This window comes from Malaclemys terrapin, chromosome 10 (genome assembly GCF_027887155.1).
Source record: "Malaclemys terrapin pileata isolate rMalTer1 chromosome 10, rMalTer1.hap1, whole genome shotgun sequence".
Classification (NCBI taxonomy): domain Eukaryota; kingdom Metazoa; phylum Chordata; order Testudines; family Emydidae; genus Malaclemys; species Malaclemys terrapin.
Genome location: NC_071514.1, coordinates 84,461,293 through 84,481,934, shown reverse-complemented (window position 1 = coordinate 84,481,934; position 20,642 = coordinate 84,461,293). Strand labels below are relative to the sequence as shown.

The 20,642-nt window shown below is 52.7% G+C and overlaps 1 protein-coding gene across 1 annotated transcript in view; it reads right to left on the bottom strand.

Annotated features, from left to right (window-relative positions):
• The window catches only part of RAB26 (RAB26, member RAS oncogene family), a 204,411-nt gene extending 187,696 nt beyond the window's left edge, over positions 1-16,715 (bottom strand). The window contains exons 1-2 of the mRNA XM_054042485.1: positions 16,360-16,715; positions 9,718-9,828 (exon numbers count right to left, since the gene is read on the bottom strand). Of these exons, the coding sequence (XP_053898460.1) occupies positions 9,718-9,828; positions 16,360-16,578 (330 nt within the window). The 5' untranslated portion in view covers positions 16,579-16,715. The remainder of the gene's footprint in view (positions 1-9,717; positions 9,829-16,359) is intronic.
• Positions 16,716-20,642: the final 3,927 nt, after the last annotated feature.

Genomic DNA, 20,642 nt, shown 5'->3' with positions numbered 1-20,642 from the left:
ATAATTGTCCTGGTACCTGAAGGAGGAGATTTTAGTTACACGCCCGTGGGGTATGCCTGGAATTCTGGAACAACCGATCCCAGACTTTGCTCCCCTGTATGGAGCTGAGTTAACTGCTGTGACATCTGTATATACAAGTGTGTCATTCATGGATTATTTACTGGGGCGGCCAAACTTACTGGCCCTCCGAGCCGCATACAACAATCTGCAGAAGTTTGGGAGCCCCAGCAGGCATGTCCCAGGGGGCTGGAGCCCCGCGCCCCCCTCCCTGCTGGGCAGAACCCAGAGGCAACACATGGGGGGGCACATGGGGTCACGTGCCCCCGCATATTTTTGCCAGGGTTTGCTGGCCCCACTTGATCACATGGTGCCGCCAGGCCCCCTCCCTGCAGCTCCCAGCTCTTTGCCGCTGCCTCTCCACACGGCGCTAATACCTGGGAGCAGCAGGGAGGGGCTGCGGAGGGCAAGGGGGGGCAGGCATGGGGGGCTGCGACTCACGCTGTTGGCGGGAGGCCAATTCTCAGCAGGTACCAGTGGTCTCTGGCAGAAACCCCACTGCAGGGTAGAAGCCTTGCTCTTCTTTCCCCCCCAGTCTCCAGGAGCCTTGGTTTGGCCACCCCTGGATTATTACAATCCAAAGTGATGCAGAATTCCCCAGAAACCCAAGAGTCTTAACCATCCCAGGTACTGCGGCCCTGTGATACAACGGCATGGCTTAGGCAAACCTGCTGCCTTCACTTGGAATTCTCTAGCTTTTGAGGGTATAACCAAACCTTCAGCAGACCTTTGGTCTGGTTTTCTGGCCCTTCGTGGAGGCTAGCATTTAGACCAGGTGCTCTGCATCTTGGGGATGCATGTTTTCTTCCCAACTGCCAATGACCCCAGCTGTGACCTTGGATAAGTTCCCTACCCTCTTGTGCCTCAGATTTCCCCATCCGTGCAATGAAAGAGACAGTACTTATCTCACAGGCTGGCGCGTGGCTTAATTCTGTAAAGAGTTTTAGAGCCTCCACTGAAGCAGCAACATTTTACGTTTGCGGCTGAATCTCAAGATACTTTATAACAGCCTTACCATGACGGGGAAAATTAATTAATTTCCCTTTTCATTAAACAGCGATAGCCCAGCATTTGTCAGTATAGAGTCCCTTAATTATAGCTTATTGAAAACAATACATAGTTAATTTACTTTAGTCAGAAAATTTGGTGCCAAATCCCTAGATTACACAGAGTTGTGATGTGATGGTTTTGTTATTAGACAAAACACAAATTAAAAACCACATCCACTCATGCAGCAAAAACCTCCCATCTTATCAAGTGACAGACTCATCAGCCCTGCGATGCAAACCGTAAGAGATGTACAATTACACAGTTGCTGCAGATAAGACAGTCTTCTGGCTGTACATCTCCATGTCCAAAACCCATTAGTTCTTTTCAAAATCCGTAATAAATTTCAGCAGAGTTACGTAGTTTTCTTTGTATTGTATCGCCACATGACTACTCAATATATGTTGCATAAACTGATATGCTGGAGAAGTGAGTTAACCATAATTTGATTGTCTACTGGTACTAGAAAATTCAGAAGGCATTCCAATGAATCATTCATAGGACTTTAGTATCAAAAGTCAGTGTTCTAGGCATTGCATTGGGTAGTAAAACACATTCTATTTTAAAAATAAAATATTGAGCAATTACTTTCAGCAAAACCGAGTCCATAACTTTAAATTTGGTTTTACAAATCCAGCTGTAACTCGGCAGATATGTAAAACTCATCCACCTGCTCTGTCCCTAAAGCCTACTCTATTTGCAGGTAGCACCACCTCTGGTATTTCCACAGAGATTTCGAACCAATCCCTTTATCTCTTATCCTAGGCACTGTACCAGAAAAAGGCAAATAGAAAGATATTGTTCATACACCTGCTTACTAGCAACTTGAAAGGAACATTGATCTCATGGAAATCCTCCAAGAAATAGAAGAGATCTGAGGAACTACTGAAAAGAATCCTGGGGGGAAAAGGGGGAAAGAAGTTATTAGAGGAAAAGTGCATGTTTTCTACAGAATGAATCTAAATGCTCTGTGCTGTATCTAGGCATTAAGGACACTAAAAAGCTGACAAGGACATATTTTTGCTTGGTTTAGATCATAGGCACAGCAAGTACCTAACACTTCTATCTACACTTGGGGCAAGATTCTGACACGTTTTGGGCTACTGTCTTCCAAAATAAGAAAAGGAAGGAGCAAACAGGCACAGCAGGAAAGGTGTTCTAGGATGGTAACAGATAAAGAACAGGTCACTGATTTATTATAGGGTCACAATCAGTATTCAGCTAGATATATCAGTCAGCATAGCAATGTGAAAAACAGGGCCAAAAGCTACTGTTACAGTGATGCAAAAGGAGTGACATCATGCTATGAAAGGTGCTATATGCCCCAAGTCCATGCTGTTAGTACAGCTAGTCAAGCAGCAAAACAACCGATTCACAGATAAAGCACCAATTCCAACATGCCACAGTTCACAGGGCTATCAGCTATTCAGGAGACTGCTACATAGTTGTGAAAGTGTTCACAAATCCCAGATTTACAACATTTAACACAAATGTCTGAACATTCAAACCAGCAGCTCATAGCTTGTTCTGCTGTTTAAAAAAAAAAAAAGGCTCACTCAATCAGGGAGTAGACACAAAACCGTGCGAGTTTGAGAACCAATCTCACAACAAGAAACATGAATTTCAAACAGGCCAGAGCCTGGAGAGTCCTTACGAACAACAAATACCCCAGCAGAAATCAGGAATTGTCCATGGATGATTGTAGTCCATCATGGGTTAGCCATTCATGACAGGTTTCAGAGGGGTAGCCGTGTTAGTCTGTATCAGCAAAAACAAGGAGGAGTCCTTGTGGCACTTTAGAAACTAACAAATTTATTTGGGCATAAGCTTTCGTGGGTTAAAACCCACTTCATCCAATGCATGGAGTGAAAAATACAGTAGGCAGTACAGTATTTGTATCACAGCACATGAAAAGATGGGAGTTGTCTTACCAAGTGGGGGGTCAGTGCTAACGAGGCCAATTCAATCAAGGTGGAAGTGGCACCAGCCAGCACAGGTGCAGTGGTGGACCGTGTCCATGTAGGCGTGGTTTGTTCGGTGCGTGGGGGCCCATTGACTGGTCTACCCTGGGGCCCGGAATTGCTGTCCGCGGGCCTGATCCACTTCATTGTTGTCAACAGGACATAAAAACATGCTTAAGAACTTTCATGAACCAGGGAATTCAAGTAGTACACACGCACATAATGTCCTAATGTCTTCAAATCGGTTGTAATTAACCGTAGCCAAAAAAATTATGTTCTCTCTGTACTAGTTCAAGTGCCATAACTTCCTTCAAGTTTAAGAATCAACTCTGCATGAAGTTTAAAAATAAATTATATATAAGTAAAACTACAGCCAGCTCTGCTTCCAAGAAAACAACGTAGGGGACCTCTGGGGAGGTTATTTGATATTTAATTGACAAGAAATGCATTATTTTAAATATTGATTGCACAAAGAGCAGGTTTACTCACCCCCACAGAGCAATTCTCAGGACAGATGCAGACTAAGCACCGCCACACTAATTTACAGACAGGCTCAGAAAATGCAGCTTTGTGTGCGAGGGAGAAAACAGGTGTGTGTTTGATTTCAGGCATTAGGTATTAAATAAAGAATGAACCAATTTTAAAAGGCACATGCTCCAAAGCAGGAAAGTTCTGCCCGTCTCAGATAAATTCTCTTTCCCTGGACTGAAGGTTGCATCATGCCTAGTGGGAGGCTAAAAAGAGGAAAATATCTCAAGACGCCATCATGTTCACACAGCATCAGGAGACGTGATTGGTTCAGGGACAGACAACGGGACTCCAAGTCTCTTTCATCCTTAGGCCAATGGCTCAAATCCAGCCGAGATAGGGTGACCAGATGTCCCAATTTTATAGAGACAGTCCCGATATCTGGGGCTTTTTTTTTTTTTTTTTAATATATGGGCTCCTATTACCCTCCACCCCATGTCCTGATTTTTCACACTTGCTATCTGGTCACCCTAAGCCGAGGTAAGGACGTGACTGAAGGTTGTTTCTCTGGTGGGCAACGTGACATGACTCAGCCTGCAAGTCCAGAACTGGGGGACACATGTTCCCCATGACAACTGAGCGCCTCTCAGTGGAAAGGCCAGCCTGTTCACGCATTGCTAGCCTTCAAGGCTAGCCCGGGCCCATTAGTATTGGTGATTCCTTTTGAGTTTTCACTGGCCCTGCCCATGCTCTAACCCTCTGTGGGGAAGGAAGGGACTCCACCCGCTAAGACCATCAGTCTGGTACATTCCACTAGAGCAAACCTGATTCAACAATGCAAACACAGAGGAAAAACACATGCAGTCCCTCAAGCCAGGCAAGCACAAAGTGTGGTGTTCCCCTCCCCCTCCTCACAGCAAACACCCAGCAACATGCCCCCTTTGGGTAGCTCTGTCCTAAAGGAGGTGGCGAAGAGACACCTGGGATGCACAGAAGACAGGACCCTCTGACTGCTCCCCATTGGAACATGGTCTTCACCAATTATCACGTGTCTTTGTTGGACTGAGTGGGGGCTTTCCTCAAACTAGAATCGGGGTTCTCCATGGAGATGCACCTTTATGCACAGGAACCCCCACGCCTGACCCATCCATGGCATAATCCCACTGACATCAACCGCGCTTAACCCCAATTATTTACTCTTCCTTGTAGTGGAGAGCAGAACGTAGCACTACACATCCCCCCTCAGTTCTCTCATCCATACAGGGGCAGGCTGGCGAAATTTACAGAGCATTAGTGGGTTGGGTCTTCAGTTGGTGCAAAGAGGCCCAACTCCATTGAAGTGAACTAAAATCCGCTGGTTTATTTACACAAGCTGTACTATGAAGAATTTGCCCTCCATGTCAGCGAGATGTTTCCAAATAAAGTTGCTTTTCAACTGCTTCGTTGAAAGACAGACTGGACAGCCCCAGACATATATATGTGAAGCAGCCACAATCCTGGCTCCACATTAAAGAAATGGCAGCAAAACTTCAGCTGAGAGAGAACTTTGAATATCTAAGCCTGCCCAGAATGGGATTTCAAAGGGAAAACCACTGAACTTTCCCAGGACTGTTATCTGGAAGGATTACGCAGCCTGGGTTGAGGCTGCTTTCAACACCCAAGTGCAGCAAGCCCACAGCAGCAGGCACGGAAAGCAGCTGACAGCAGGTTCTGCCAGGGAAAAATCAACCACCAGCTGTGGCTATAAACGACAACTGGGTGAATACTGAAAAATCCATTATTTGAATGTAGACAGATGTTTGCAAATAAACACCCATCTATTGGTCCCAACTGGATCTACGACCCCTTGTAGATTCCATAGCCATTCAGGCAAATGGTTTTCTCCCTTTTCTTCGCCTCTCTTTCTTCTTTCCCCCTGTTCCTGGAGTACAACCACAGGTGTGAGCGGAGCTTGTGCAGACATACCCAAGCCAGCTTTAACCTACCTAGCTCAGGTACCAGAACAGCAAAGTCTCCCAATTAATTACCCAGGGCTCCAGGTGCGCTTACACAGCCCGTATGGAAGCCCATCTTGCCAGAGCGTCACTGCTCCGGTATCCCAGCTAGCAAGTTTAAAGCTAGTTCAGGTATGTCTATGCAAACTGCAGTCACTCCCTGAAGTGTAGACTCGCAGGCCCAATGAATCACTGAAGGCTTAGGCTACACACAAACTCATACCAGTTTAACTAAAGGTATGTTCTCAAACCAAGTTAGCTAAACCAGTGCATGCCCTTGTGTGACCACCCTTGAAACCTGTTTTTAAATGGTTTCTGTTGACTGGAAGAGCGCATGCAGCAAAGACCAAGACACACCCACAATCTCTGAAGAGCCCAACACAAGACTTAATGCACGACACCAAAATATGATTCACACAAGAGACTGGAAATGCTTCCTCCCTTCCGGATTCCTTCCTCTAGGGCAGAGGACTGCCTACAACCTCAGCTCTGTGATTCTTCATTACTGGGGTAAATAATTCCACAATAAGAGTGAGGGGAGCACATAAAATCCATGTGGAAAGGAGGAAGTTTTGGGACCAAAACAAGTATCATCCCTTAAAGGAGACACATTGGAGAGGCATGGACAGACCCTCTAGTCTATAAGATATCCCCAAAAGGCAGCAGCTTTGTGCTTCCCGCACATAAGAGGGAGGAAAACATGTGCATCCCCTCCTTTGTCTCCCTAGGTTACTGGATCAACACTAGCTGTGGTTATGAACCACAACTGGATGAAAACCTTAGGTCAGTTTTCCTTGCAACGTTCATGGAGCCAAACTCCACTAAACGGCTACTCTTGGGCATTTACTCTCTCATAAAAAGCTGGTTTCACAGCCTTGGATTCTCCTCTCTCTGGACTGCTGTCCCTTAAATAAAACATGAAATGATACAAACAGGTCGTTTTGGAGACAGGCAGGGCCCTGGTGGCAAAGGGCTGCCATCCTGGGGGCTGCCCTGAGAAATGGCGGCACAAATCTCTAACGCCGAAGAGAACTACTCACCTCTTGGTACTGGATGGGCGTCCAGCCTTCGGGAGCTCGATCCCGGCTCACCAGCGGCGTGGCATGGTCACCCCTAAAGAACCAGCCCTTCACAGCAGAGAGAGCATCTTCGCAGGACACAATTGTCACTTAGAGACATGGGGTGTTTGGAAAGAATCCGTTACCACCAGTCCAGGCTGCAACTCACCTACAGGAGGCCACAGGCTGAGTGGGCCACGGAGGCTGACCTCCCTTGCTCCCTGAATTGGTCACGTCCAGGTAAGAGCAGACATCATGGCACGTGGGGGTTGTCTGAAGCATGTGCTGTGGTTGCCCGTGATTTAACTGTTCTGCAGATCAACTGAGGTCTCCAGGGCTGTCACCAGCACTAAACAGACACAAAACTTTTATGTTTAAAAGAGGAATATTTTCTCTGGCTGACTGTTTGGAAAACTGAGCCTGTGCGGTGGCACGTTGAAAGGGCTCCTGGAAATTTAGCAGCAAGCCTGAGTTAGACGGGGGTGCCCATGGTGTCAGCTCTCAGCCCTGAACGGGAAGAATGCACCAGGGAGCCGAGGGGCTTTGAAATGCTGAGAGAACGCAGGAAACGTGCAACTCAACAGCACGAGGCTGCCAGAAGCAACCACACGGGATCTGCTGCAACGTGCTCTCCAGCTCCATCTCACCAAAGCGAGTTACCCGCTCCGCCATCAGCCGTTCTCTCGGTTTGCTGGATTCTTGTGTATTTACGTTTAATATTCAGGTAAACACTATGTCTGATGCTAATGGGGGGAGACGAATCCATTTCATTCCCTCATTATTCGCATTCGTATCCAGGCTCTGTTGACACGACGGGTTTGGAATACTGATGGGCTCAGAGAGGGGAACTTTGGCTGAGTGGCTCACGCAGCAGGTTTGTTTACAGGCTCCAGAGGTGGGGCTGCAGGAGAGCAAAGTATCCCAGCTCTGTTTGCGTGCTGGGTCTCTCGCGGATAACTAGGAGATGTGTGCATTGAGAAGTGAGAGCTCTACCAGCCGCCTTTCCAAGGCGGGCTCCTTTCCCAGCCCCTCCAGCCTTTAAAGACCTGCTCGAAGAGCTGGAACAGTTCCCATCATCTAAGGCTTTGCTCCCACTGATACAATGATACGCCAGTGACTCTCAACCTTTTCCATACGAGGGTCCCCCAGAGCCGCCCTTCAACTCCATGTAGCAGGCTGTAGCTGGGACTCCCCTCCCCTTTAGCAGGTGGTTGTGACCCCCGATTTCGAACCCAAGGAATACCCACTATAAAAAAGGAGGCCTTCTTTGATATCATGGATTGGGATGAGAAGTACTATATCAATATGAGATACTGCACATTGCCCCGGAACCTGTTGCCAATCGATACATACACACCTTACAAATGCAAGCACCTCTGGGGAGAACTGTAGCAGCTGTTTAAAAGGACAGTCAGGTCTAAAAATAATAATCATACTATCAAGGAAATGGAATTTCTTCCTCTCTCTTACTCACACCACTTTAGATTACTAAAACTGAAAGAATGTTACACATCTCATTAACTAGGCACTATTTATGCTGCCTCTTTATTTTTTGCATTTCTCAGCTCAGACGAAGAAAATAGATTGGAGAGTCACAGTCACTTTCCACTAATTTCTACTCCCAAGCACTAGCACAGTGCTGCAAAGTTCTGGTTGCAAATGCTGCAAGGGAATTTTCTGGTTGCAAAAAGAGAGTTTCCATTGAAGTTATTTTTTTAAAATATTGATAGAACTATTTTGATTGGCTTTCTGTTTTTCTTTTTTAAAAGGCTGCCTTTTGTTAGCTGGGAGTGTTGTTTGTATCATTAGACGTTTACACAACGCTATACGTCATTATTTTATGGGGAATGGCTGAAAGAACCATGAATAATTTGGCTAGCAGGGCGCAAGGTACCTGAAGAGTGTAAAGATGAAGGAGGGAGAGGAGTTGTTTAGGATAGTCTGGAAGGAGGTAAAACAGGAAGGAATGAACAAAAGAAAGTTTTGGTTTAATTCAAGAAGATTATGACCTGTTTGTTCCCGCAAAGGAAATGGACGCCCCATCGGTTGGGACATTTTAAACAGGGCTAGACCAAGCCCTGGAGAATTGTAGGGAACAATCTCGCATGGGAAAGAGATGACTTAGCGGCTCACTCCGTCTTTCATTTCTGTGATTTTCTTTTTCAATAGTATCTGTACTGCGCAGGATCAAAACACGCTGCTGGGAAGTCCATCGGTGTCATTGGAACTGGCCCCCATGGAGCTCTGACACGGGGTCATGAACACTACACTAGAAAGCTGTTAATGCTATAGGAATCCTCCTCCCAGCCCCACTTTCTTGCTCCCCATGGCATTGAGCATTTTGTGCTTTTTCTACAGCTGCATTTGCATCTGCTACAAGATCGGAAAAGTCATTTCACTACTTCGTATAAAGAAAGCATCGTCTTCACCGCCTGGGTGGTGCTGGGTTGCAACTTTCAATGATCGTGCTTGGATTGTTTTAAACCTTGACTGGCTACTGATCCCAGCTCCCAGGGGCCCTTTTCTGTTTGCTTGTGTGTTTCTAAATTATTACTGATGAAAGGCACCGGATGAGAATATTTTTCATATGGACAGAAGAGATGCAACAACAGAGCCAGATTCTATTACATCATGCCTGTCCTGAAAAAAAACCTGCTCCCATTGTTAACAGCGTAGATATCTGGGTCTGAATGAAGCACTCTCCTACCCGCTGAGGTTTTCAACTCATGGTAGACCCTGCAGTGAGGTCGTATGCCTGTGATTATGACATCACAATACACATACATCGAAGCAGCATCTTAAAACAAAAAATATGAAGCTTCTGCTTCTCCCAATCGCATTTCCGAGGCTGCCACTAGCGTATGGCAATAGAAGACGCGTTTCCCCACACCCGGAGGTGGCAATACATCACATTCTGACACTCCACTAGAGCTGATAAATAAAGCAATGGCTGTGCAAAGCACATGTGTGCAACCCTGTGCTTTAGCAGCAGCTGTGGAGGAAATCTTCCTCACCCTGAGAACTCGGAGGTTGGCATTTGCCACTCATGGAATAGTTGAATACAGGAAGGAGGGTTGGGGGGAAATAACTCAAAAAAGCAACGTTGTCTAAAGCTGTTCAACAGCACCTTACCCTGAAGTCAATTCCAACCGTAGAAATGAAGCTGCCGGCCAGGAAAGCGCCATCTTTAAACCGCACCAGAAGGCAGGTTTTGCCAACCCCAGAGTCACCAACCAACATCACCTACGACAAAAAAACGAGCGCAATGCAAGTTAGACATTATTGGACAAAGGAGGAGGAGGATTTTCCTTAAGGGAAACCTAACTACCGAAACTGGTTCCAGCACCATAGGCCCACTGATGTTAATGGGATTACTCATGCACTCAAAGTTAAACACATGCCTCCGTGTTTGCAGGCTTCGGGCTACAGTTAGATTCACGTTTACTCAAGGCCAGGAGTGAGAACAAGTTTTCTACTTTAAAAAAAAAATATTAAAAAGAATCACTTGTCTGAGATTGAAGAGACACCCCCTTGGTGTCTGTCTTTGGAAGAAAATCCCCTGCACGGATTGCTACGACATCCACGAATCTGCCTTGGCCATGACCAAATGCTGCTGTTCACATGACGCTTACAGCAGATAACTTTAGGACCCTGGCACAAGACAGTATGTTACAAACCTCAATCACTTTCATTAGACAGAGGTACTTGGTGAGCTTCTGTTCTCCCTGTCTCATAACACAAAAATAAGGGGACATAAGAACGGCCAGACTGGGTCAGACCAAAGGTCCATCTAGCCCAGTATCCTGTCTTCCAGCAGTAGCCAATACCAGGTGCTTCAGAGGGAATGAACAGAAGAGGTGTGATCCATTTAATGAAATAGAACGGTGGTAAATGCAAAACTGATCAGAGCGACTATTTTTTCCTACCCACCATGTAATTAGACTTTGGCACTCATTGCCACCTGCTAAGGCCAAGAATTCAGCAAGATTCCAAAAGGGACCGGTGATAGTTTGACAAGTTAATCCTTCCAAAATCGGTGAGAGACAAACCTCATAGTTCAGGATTTAAGCCAAACTCTGACTTTGAGAGACCAGGATGACACCTAATGTGGGTGGCAGATTATCCCATATCCGCACTGTGCCGTTCTTCCGCCTTCCTCTGAAGCGTCTGGCACTGGCCACTCTGGGGGACAGGATACGGGGGTAGATGGACGTTGGGTCTGATCCACTATGGCAATTCCTACATTACATGCAAGTCACTGGGACTGCAAGAGGAGTAAGGGTAACAGAATCTGACCCCTAGTTATACTGGGTGTAATAAAGGTACGTTATTTAACCAGACATGCCATGTAACCCGGCAATTTTTAAAATACACATTAATAACCCTCGAAAGATCCTCAGGGCACTCTTACGAAGTACAGCCAGTATGTACGGTTTGGAGATACTGTCCTCAAGCCTAGATGCTACACACCATTAACAGGAGCACGTGCACAAGTCAGTAACGGGGCCCTGAAAGCTTCGGAAGATCTGGGCCACGTCTCCGTTTTACAGACAGGGGAATGGTAACAGTTGCACTCAGGTCTCATTCACTTCAGTGCAGCAGGACGCAGCCCAGAGAAGTCAGTGGGCTAATTTTAAAGGTGCGCAGCACCTACAGCTTCCATTAGCTTCACTGGGATTTGTGGCTGCCCAGTACTTCTGCGGGCCTGCCCCAAAGCCCACTGAAGTGAGCCGATTGACTAGCTTTGCTTTCAGTGGGCTTTGGATCGGGCCCCAACTGACTTACTGAGGATCACTCGGTGGGGACACTGGCAAAGACGGGACTAGAAACCAGGGGTGCAATTCCAGTGGCAAACTCCCATTGACGGGGCCAGGATATCATCCTGGGAGTTCTGTGCCTGAGCAACAGCCCATCCACCCCCGGCCCCGCTCTTATTACTTAGCGTGTAAATCGTAACAGTAGCCAAAAGCATTGTGTTCCAAACGCTGACACGCGCACACACCCCAATGTTATACGCATTACAATCTTAAAAATGGAGCTGGTCAAGCCAGCCAGGCAGCAGACAGCTTCCTTAACAAAGATTAGCTCTCCACAAATCAGTCTCACTTGGTGTCCTGTACTAAACAATCTTCTCTCTCAGGCTTGCATAGCAGGAGGGAGTTCTGGTCTAGATTTCTGGCAAGAGGGCCAGGTCCACGTGCATTTCTCAACTGCAGACTTGGAATTCTGAGTCTGCCCAAGTGCAGGAAGTTTTTGGGATCAGCAAAGTTCCCATGGGGCTGTTATTCACAGCAAAAGGCAAAGCAGGCCAAATCTCACTTGCACCAGTCCCACTCATTAATTGGGGACAGGACAGGACAAGGGCTTAATCTTCATAGGTTCACAGACACCGACTCGCTAGCAAGTCACTTGGATTTGGACAGATGCACTAAGTTTCTCATCATCTTGGGCAGCTGCCAGAATGTGAGATGGGGACGGTCCAAGGAGTCCGATTCTGATCTCAGGTTATATGCTGACATCACTCTATTGACCTGAGGTCAGTCCCGTTGTACACTAGTGTATTCGAGATCAGAGTGTAGCCTCTGCCTTGCTCTTCTGTACACAGCAATCATCTCTGATGAGGACTGGAGCCCTCCAGGGACTGGGAATGAGAGTCCGACAAATCAGCTCTTTATGGGCTGTGGGGCCATTCATCTCTGTCGCTCGTTCAAAAACGAAGCCAGACCAAATTCAATCAGAGGCTGGTAGCTCCTGCGGGCAGCTCTTTGGCTTATTTGAAACATCTTGGTGTTTTCTATCCAGTTCCTAACGGAGCAGGTGTCCCAGTCAGGAAAAAACCCGGCAGTGGACAGTCCCTGGCCCCCTTGCTGGCCATCTCAGCAGAGGCCAAGGACAGGATGGGTCAGAGAGACCAACAGCGAGAGGGGAGCCTTGCAAGCTAGAGCGGAGGCTGTTCTGAGGTAGGGAAGATTGAGGTGCGGCTGCCTCTGCTGCACCTTTTCTGGAGAGGAAACAGAACCGTTCAGGCTCCAGGACTGCGGATGTGTCAGGAGCACTGAATTCACTTCGGCCAAAGGCAATTGATCTGTCACGCCACACACTGAATTTCAATCACGTCCTGGCCACGCAGGATGCCAAAGGCACCGAGTCTCTTTATACACTGCGCCAAGGTGCGTACCTTGCTGCAACCAGCACTGGCTTCCACGCAGCTTGATCCTCAACGCCGGAGGGAACTGGGTTAAGGCAAGGCGCAGAGCAGGCTGGGTCATGTGAAATTACAGATTCGGGCCAAATAAAAACAGAGCGCTCCAAGGTGGGCGAACAGAGGGCCCTGTGACTGCATTGGAACTGACACTTAGATCCAGTGGTGAGAGGTGCCCTAGAAATACGGGAGAGACACAGAACAGGCTAAAGGTACAAACTAATGAAATTCCATCAGCAGCAGGCAGAATCAGCACATTGCAGCTGGTTAGAGGAACACTGTCATCTTGGTTTAGAAGCCAAGTGTAGATGTTGTTAAGGGGGAACCAGAGGGTTCCAATACCTAATTGGAACACAAAGCCTTGTATTCATCATTTTAAAAGGTCAGTAGAAAAGGAGGATTTTTAAGGGGGGTGGAAAGGGATTTGCATTTAAACCACCCACTGGATCCCAGTCACTTGTGCCTGAGACTCAGAGAGGGAAACTGACCAATCTAATTTCACGGCTTCAGCCCAGTGATGAAGAATCAGAAGAGAAATGAGCATGTTTGGGGGTTTAGAGGTGAGTTTATCTGAACCGTGCCCCTTCCCAGTATGTTTTTCAGAGCGCTTTTCCCCCACAAACACAAAGAGGACCTGTATCTGGAGTAGCAGTCTGCACAAGAGACTGTGGGCAGGTTTTTAGTTCTCTTTGTACCGCACCTGGCACAGTGACTGGGGACAAGAGGCACTACCGCCGTACAGAGAATACAGATCACTTCCAGAACTCGAGAGGCAAAGGAAAAGCAACCACTGTACACAGGGGAACACTGACTTTTTAAAGTTCCAGTGAAAGCTACAAAGATACAAGATCACAAAGGGGAACACTGCACCGCTTAATGCCCATGTTCCTTATGGCGTATAATTGACTAGTCATCTTGTTACCAGGCTGTTCAGACATGAACATCTTCAGCTATTTCTTTTCAAACACATTTTTCAGACCCATTGGGGCGGGGGCCAGGGAGGTTGCAGAAGAACGGAGCCTAGGAGGGCACCACTCTGGGAACTGCCTAACAGGGAAAGGGAAGACATGCTCCTCACCCGCCCGTGCCAGCCAAGGGGGATTGCTGTACACGCTAGCACAGATGTCCAGAGTAAAATAAAGTGTAGGTGAAAAACAAAGGAAAATCTCTGCCCTGCAGGGCTCACCGCAGCCAGGGTTCTGTGCCAGGTAAGAGAACTTTTCCTGGAGCCTTGTAGGGGGAAGTCATAGCAGTAGCAGGCGAGGTGCCAGGGGTTAGGTTTGGGGTGGGGTTTTTTTTTGGGGGGGGGGGACACGAAAATCTGCCCTTACCCTCTCCACTAACTCCCTTTCCCCCTGGTTCCAGGGAGACCCTCCTCTGTACCCAGCCCAACTCCCCCCCTCCCCGGCGGCTGCTAAGGTGCAGCTCCACGGCTCTCAATCCGAGCTCCCGGGCTCTATTCCGCCAACAGAGTGAAGCTGCAGGGCTCGGTCCCAGCCTCGCCTTCCCGCCCGTCTCCGACCCTGCCCAGCCTCCCTGGGATCGAAGTTTGCGCGGAGACTCCCGGCTGGGAAACTGCTGATCCCCTCCCTTCCCCCAACCTCCCCTGACCCATCGCCAGGGGCCTGACTGGGGGAGGGGTGGGGGGGAAATCTCCGGAGTGGTTCATTTAACATGTCCAGCCACCCAGCCCCCATCTGTACCCCGCTGCCATTCCCCCTTGGAGATGGTTTCCCCTGCTCCCCTTCTCTGCAACCACAGCCCGACCCGCCACCCTGACCCTCTGCAACCTACGCCCGGACGGGCCCCGAGTGCACCCCACTTTCCGGCACCCCGAGCCGGGCTCTCCTCCGAGGCTGTGCCGTGTGCCAGGACACCCTGGCCTCGGGCTGCAGCCTACTCCGGAACCCCGCTGGCCTCTCCTGGTCTCTGGGGCTGCCGGTTCGTTCCTCTAGCCCCCCTGCGTCCCCAAACAGCCGCGCCAACCAACGCCGGGTCCCTGCGCCTTAAAACTTGGGGGGCAGCCTGGTCCTCGCGACCTGTGTCGGGCTTTCCCCGTGGGCCAGCGCGCTCCAAGTTCCGGGGCCAAACTCCCTCCCACATATCGCCCTGGAGTCCTCCAACCCCTCAGGTCTCCGACCCCCCTTGAATCTGTGCGTGCCAGGACCTTCCCCGCAGCAGCGGGTCCGTGCACCCCAGGCTCCTCTCCCCAGCCTCGGACTCGGTGCGTTCCTTCCCGGCACCCTGGTTCCCTCCAAGCATCCTAGCCCTCCCCGCAAACCTTGCGGGCTGCGCGCCCTCGGGTCCCCTCCCCACCCCCTGGCTCGGTGCGCCCCTCCCCAGTCCCGGGCTCCGTGCGCCTCTCCCGGGACCCTGGTCCCCTCCCCAGTCCCGGGCTCCGTGCGCCTCTCCCGGCACCCTGGTCCCCTCCCCAGTCCCGGACTCCGTACGCCCCTCCCGGCACCCTGGTCCCCTCCCCAACCCCTGGCTCGGTGCGCCCCTCCCGGCACCCTGGTCCCCTCCCCAACCCCTGGCTCGGTGCGCCCCTCCCGGCACCCTGGTCCCCTCCCCAACCCCTGGCTCGGTGCGCCCCTCCCCAGTCCTGAGCTTCGTGAGCCTCTCCCGGGACCCTGGTCCCCTCCCCAGTCCCGGGCTCGGTGCGCCCCTCCCCAGTCCTGAGCTTCGTGCGCCTCTCCCGGCACCCTGGTCCCCTCCCCAGTCCCGGGCTCGGTGCGCCTCTCCCGGGACCCTGGTCCCCTCCCCAGTCCCGGACTCCGTGCGCCCCTCCCCAGTCCTGAGCTTCGTGCGCCTCTCCCGGCACCCTGGTCCCCTCCCCAGTCCCGGGCTCGGTGCGCCCCTCCCCAGTCCTGAGCTCCGTGCGCCTCTCCCGGCACCCTGGTCCCCTCCCCAGTCCTGAGCTCCGTGCGCCTCTCCCGGCACCCTGGTCCCCTCCCCAGTCCCGGGCTCCGTGCGCCTCTCCCGGCACCCTGGTCCCCTCCCCAACCCCTGGCTCGGTGCGCCCCTCCCGGCACCCTGGTCCCCTCCCCAACCCCTGGCTCGGTGCGCCCCTCCCGGCACCCTGGTCCCCTCCCCAACCCCTGGCTCGGTGCGCCCCTCCCCAGTCCTGAGCTTCGTGAGCCTCTCCCGGGACCCTGGTCCCCTCCCCAGTCCCGGGCTCGGTGCGCCCCTCCCCAGTCCTGAGCTTCGTGCGCCTCTCCCGGCACCCTGGTCCCCTCCCCAGTCCCGGGCTCGGTGCGCCTCTCCCGGCACCCTGGTCCCCTCCCCAGTCCCGGGCTCGGTGCGCCCCTCCCCAGTCCTGAGCTCCGTGCGCCTCTCCCGGCACCCTGGTCCCCTCCTCAGTCCTGAGCTCCGTGCGCCTCTCCCGGCACCCTGGTCCCCTCCCCAGTCCCGGGCTCCGTGCGCCTCTCCCGGCACCCTGGTCCCCTCCCCAGTCCCGGGCTCCGTGCGCCTCTCCCGGCACCCTGGTCCCCTCCCCAGTCCCGGGCTCCCTGCGCCCCTGCCCGGCGCTCCAGGGTCCAGCCCTGGGGTCGGTGTCCTGGTGCTGCCCTTACCTTGAAGGCCACGTCGTAGAACTCCCCGCTGCTGCTCAGGGAGGGCCGGCTGGGCAGCACCGCCCCGTTGAGGGGCAGCTCCGGGCGGGGGCGGCTGCTGCCCCGCTTGGCTCTGGCCGCCGCCCCGCCGGCTTGGCCGTTCTCCTTGGCGGGGGGCAGCGCGGAGGAGGGCGAGGGGCTGCTCCCCCCCTTGCTCTTGAGGGTTTTCTTCCTGGACATGTCTCCGGCCGGGCAGCGCCTGGCTCCGGGAGCCGCTCAGGTGCGGGGGAGCGGCGCGTTCAGCGCGCAGCCTGGCCCAGCCACCCGCAGGGGAGCGGGCGCAGCATCCCGTCCATGGCCCCGGCCCCAGCCCCAGCGCGCCGGCCCCAGCGCATCCCCCGGCTGCCGCTCTGCCCCTGCCGGCTCCGGGCAGCCTCCCGCTGACGGGCACCTCCGGCAGCCACTGGGAGCGCCCGAGCGCGGGCAGGCTTCCAATGGCAGCCGGGCAGGGGCGGGACCCAGCCGCGGGGCTCCAGCGGCAATCCGCGGGCAGGGAGAGGGGGGGCTGCGCGCGGACCCGCCTCCCTCCCTCCCTCGCCCCGGCTCGGCCTGCGAGCGCGGCGCCAAAAGTTACTGCGCGCCTGGCTGCGCTGCCCCGCGGAGGGGAACATGCCCCTGGCCCGGGCTCCCCTCGGGGGCGCAGTGGCGCGAGGCTGCCCTTGCACCCCCACCCCTCCCCGGAGAGCCCCGCGTGCTGCCCTTGCACCCCCACCCCTCCCCGGAGAGCCCCGCGTGCTGCCCTTGCACCCCCACCCCTCCCCGGAGAGCCCCGCGTGCTGCCCTTGCACCCCCCCACACCGAGAGCCCCGCGTGCTGCCCTTGCACCCCACCCCTCCCCAGAGAGCCCCGCGTGCTGCCCTTGCACCCCCACCCCTCCCCGGAGAGCCGTGCGTGCTACTCTTGCACCCCCACCCCTCCCTGGAGAGCCGCGCGTGCTGCCCTTGCACACACCCCCCCCGGAGAGTCGAGCGTGCTGCCCTTGCACACACACCCAGAGAGCCCCGCGTGCTGCCTTTGCACCCCCACTCCCCCCAGAGAGTCGCGCGTGCTGCCCTTGCATCCCCACTCCCCCCAGAGAGTCGCGCGTGCTGCCTTTGCACCCCCCACCGAGCTGCGCGTTCTGCCTTTGCACCCCCACCCTCCAGAGAGCCGCGCGTGCTGCATGAACTCTCCCAGGGAGCAGGGTATGATCCATTGACAACCCCCCCGAAAACAATACATAGCATGGCATTAACCCTCCCCCGCCCAGAAAGTAAGACGGATCCCCTTCCACTACTAGAGCATTCACCCCCCCCCCCCCAGCAGTGCATCCTACACTGACTTCCACACACTCCCCCCAGAGCAGTAGATTTACCCCCCCCCCCTCCAAGGTATGTAACACCCCACCCCAGCGCACACACGTGGGGCCTTCCACACGGATTGAGCAACGTGGGGCTTGCATTCAAAATCATCCCGTGGAAACACTCAATCCCTAGCTAACGTCACCCCTAAAGCCAACTCCAGGAGCGGTGAGACGCCAGCTAGGGAGGCTGTAGGGGCCTGGAGACGGGGCTGGGATCGGTCTACGCGGGGGCGGGGTCCTGCAGGTGAAGCAGCCCGCAATCAAGGGCTCCAAAGGGCGCAGGTGTTTGTTTTACTGTGACAATCCAGCAGGCGAAGGACGCCGCACCGCCGGCTCCGACGGATGGATCGAGAGTCGGACGAGATGGGAGGCGCAGTCGGGTTTGCAATTGCCAGGCGATCCCCGGCCTGCTTTGAGATCCGCTTCGCTTCACATTGGCTCTTGCCTCCCTGCAGGCAGGCGCCGGAATGTCAGTGCGCTGGGGCTTTAGCACAGGGCTGGGGTAGACAGACTGGGGCAGGAGCCCTTCTGGACTGACCCATGGAGGGGATTTTCGGACCAAGCCCGGACTGGGGGCAGTATATCACCCAGGAAGGGGGGAATGTCCCAGAGCAGGGTGGGACTGGGGCTAGAAGCCATCCTCACTGTCCATAAATGAAACCTTCTATGAATATTGGTAGAGGAGAGGCCATTCTTGCTCCAGGAACAATAATTATTTGGGGCGACATTGCTTTTTCAAACGGCAACCTGCCTGATCTCCAGTGTGCCCTGGGTAACCGATTATTGCCTGGAAAGCCTTGTTTCTCTCACAGTCTCCTTTTGACAGTGCAAGTGAACTGTCAGCTGAAGAACTGAAGCTGGGCTCTGCTGAAGCGAGTGTGGGCAGCTCTCCTGACACACTTCCAGCCCGTAGAAAAGAGGCTGTTGGCCCAGTCGGTCCCACCGCACGTTCCCCTCCCCGGCAGCAGACAGCCAGTTACTCTTGTGAAAGGGTGACTGGACAGACAAGGACGATGCAAATAAGCAACAAAGCTTCCATTACTGCCGGATCAGGCCACCGGGACTGACGGGTCAAGAGCAACAGTGGGAGGCAGGTGAATTGGGGTTTAGTGCAAGCTTTGGGCCCGATCCTGCAAAGTGCCGAACCCAGACATCTCCCCATCGAAGACCCTGATCTCCTTGCGATAAGTTTGTCCCTGGCTGCAGTGGGAGCAGAAGCCCGAGCTGGCCTTCACAGGTTAGATTTTCAAGATGGCTCAGCCCCAGACACGCTGAACCCTTCTGACCATCTTGCCCCCAGCAGCAGGCGTTGAGTGCACTTGCCACATCACATGATCAGGGCCCCACTGTGTGACCTCGGGAAAATCACTTCTCTTCTTGCCTCAGTTTCTCCCTCTGTGAAATGGGGAGGATGGTACTAGCCTCACTGCACAGCTGGTGTGAAGCTCCAATCACTGGTACATTGAGAGCACTTTAAGATCCTGGGATGGAAAGGGATGCACTGACTGTCCAAAATAGCCCTTTGTGGGACCATTTCAAGCGACCATATTCTGTTTAATTGTTTCTTAGATCACTCCAAATGGAGGCTTCTCAATGGGGAGCAAACCACTAATTGCTCATTGCAATTATTTATCATAAACAAGACAGAGAAACTGGGAATTCTGAGCACCGCATCTCTCAGTGTGTTCCCCCCACCCCCCTTCCATCACCCTTTAATTCTGGTGAGAAGGAAAGTCACGAGCTGACCCGTTCAGGGTTTGATCACTGACGTACTTGATATTGCTTCCGCCGCCCTTATCTTAGCGGCCTCAGCAGACGCTTTTAATCTGGATCCCTCCCTGGCCCATCCAACTCTCTGTCACACTGAAGAGGTGATTGTGAGAGGTCACTGGGGGTCAAGGCCATAAGGAAAAGGCAGCACTCGAGTTAGCTGTGGAGCCTTCGGATTTCTGGACCAGTTCCTGTGTGCGGCCCTCTGCACAGCAGCTATCCCACAGCAAAAATCATCTAGTGCTACCACTTACTCCTGGTGCCATGGGTCACATCCCTCTGGGCCCCTTTGACCAGTTACTGCTTCGTCAAGCTGCAGGGAGCTTCTACCCCGGCTGGCCCGTAGCATGGGGATGCATCTCCCCACTCCGCTCCCCCACCGAGCCTGCTTCAGACCCCGGGCAGCATTAAGAGCAGGAGCACTGACTCCATGCTGCAGGCAGCAAGTGGAGAAAGGGCTGAGCAGGAGAGAGGCCACAGGCAGGGAAGCGAGCGATCATGTCGTATGTTTCAGAGATCTGTGTGCAAGGTGGCACGCTGGTGGGCTAAGAGTCTTCAAGAGGGGGTAGGAAAGCATCCCATTTCAAAGGGCTAATAATGCAATGCCATGTTAATACATACAAAGCCTTAGACCGTACCCAGCGCAGTTCACCTTTAAAGCACATTGAGCCCGAACCCAGAAATCTTACCTGAGTAATCCTTGCTCACAGAGTCTCACTGAACTCACATGAATTGTGTGAGCAAAGGGTTGCAGGATCAGGCCCTTTAACACTCATAACTAATACCAGGAGGGAACTGAAAATTAAGCCATTTAGCCAAGGCCACAAAGGATGCTATGACAGAGCTGGGATGAGAAATCAGGCGTTCCTGGTTCCCAGGCTTGTGATCAGACCAATCGACTACGTCCCTTCCCAGCCTGGAAGGTAGGACACAGGACAGCAGAGCACATCGGTAGAAATGAGCGGCACCAGCAGCCCATGGAGAAAAGTGATGAGGCTCTGTAATATCTGTGTGGTCCACGCCCCAGCAAGTACGTGTTCCCATTTTCTCAGCTGCAGTAGATGAAAATGTAAATCTACCTGGCTGGCTTGACAAGCTTAAATAAACAAAGATAGCAGCTTCTCACAGTCAC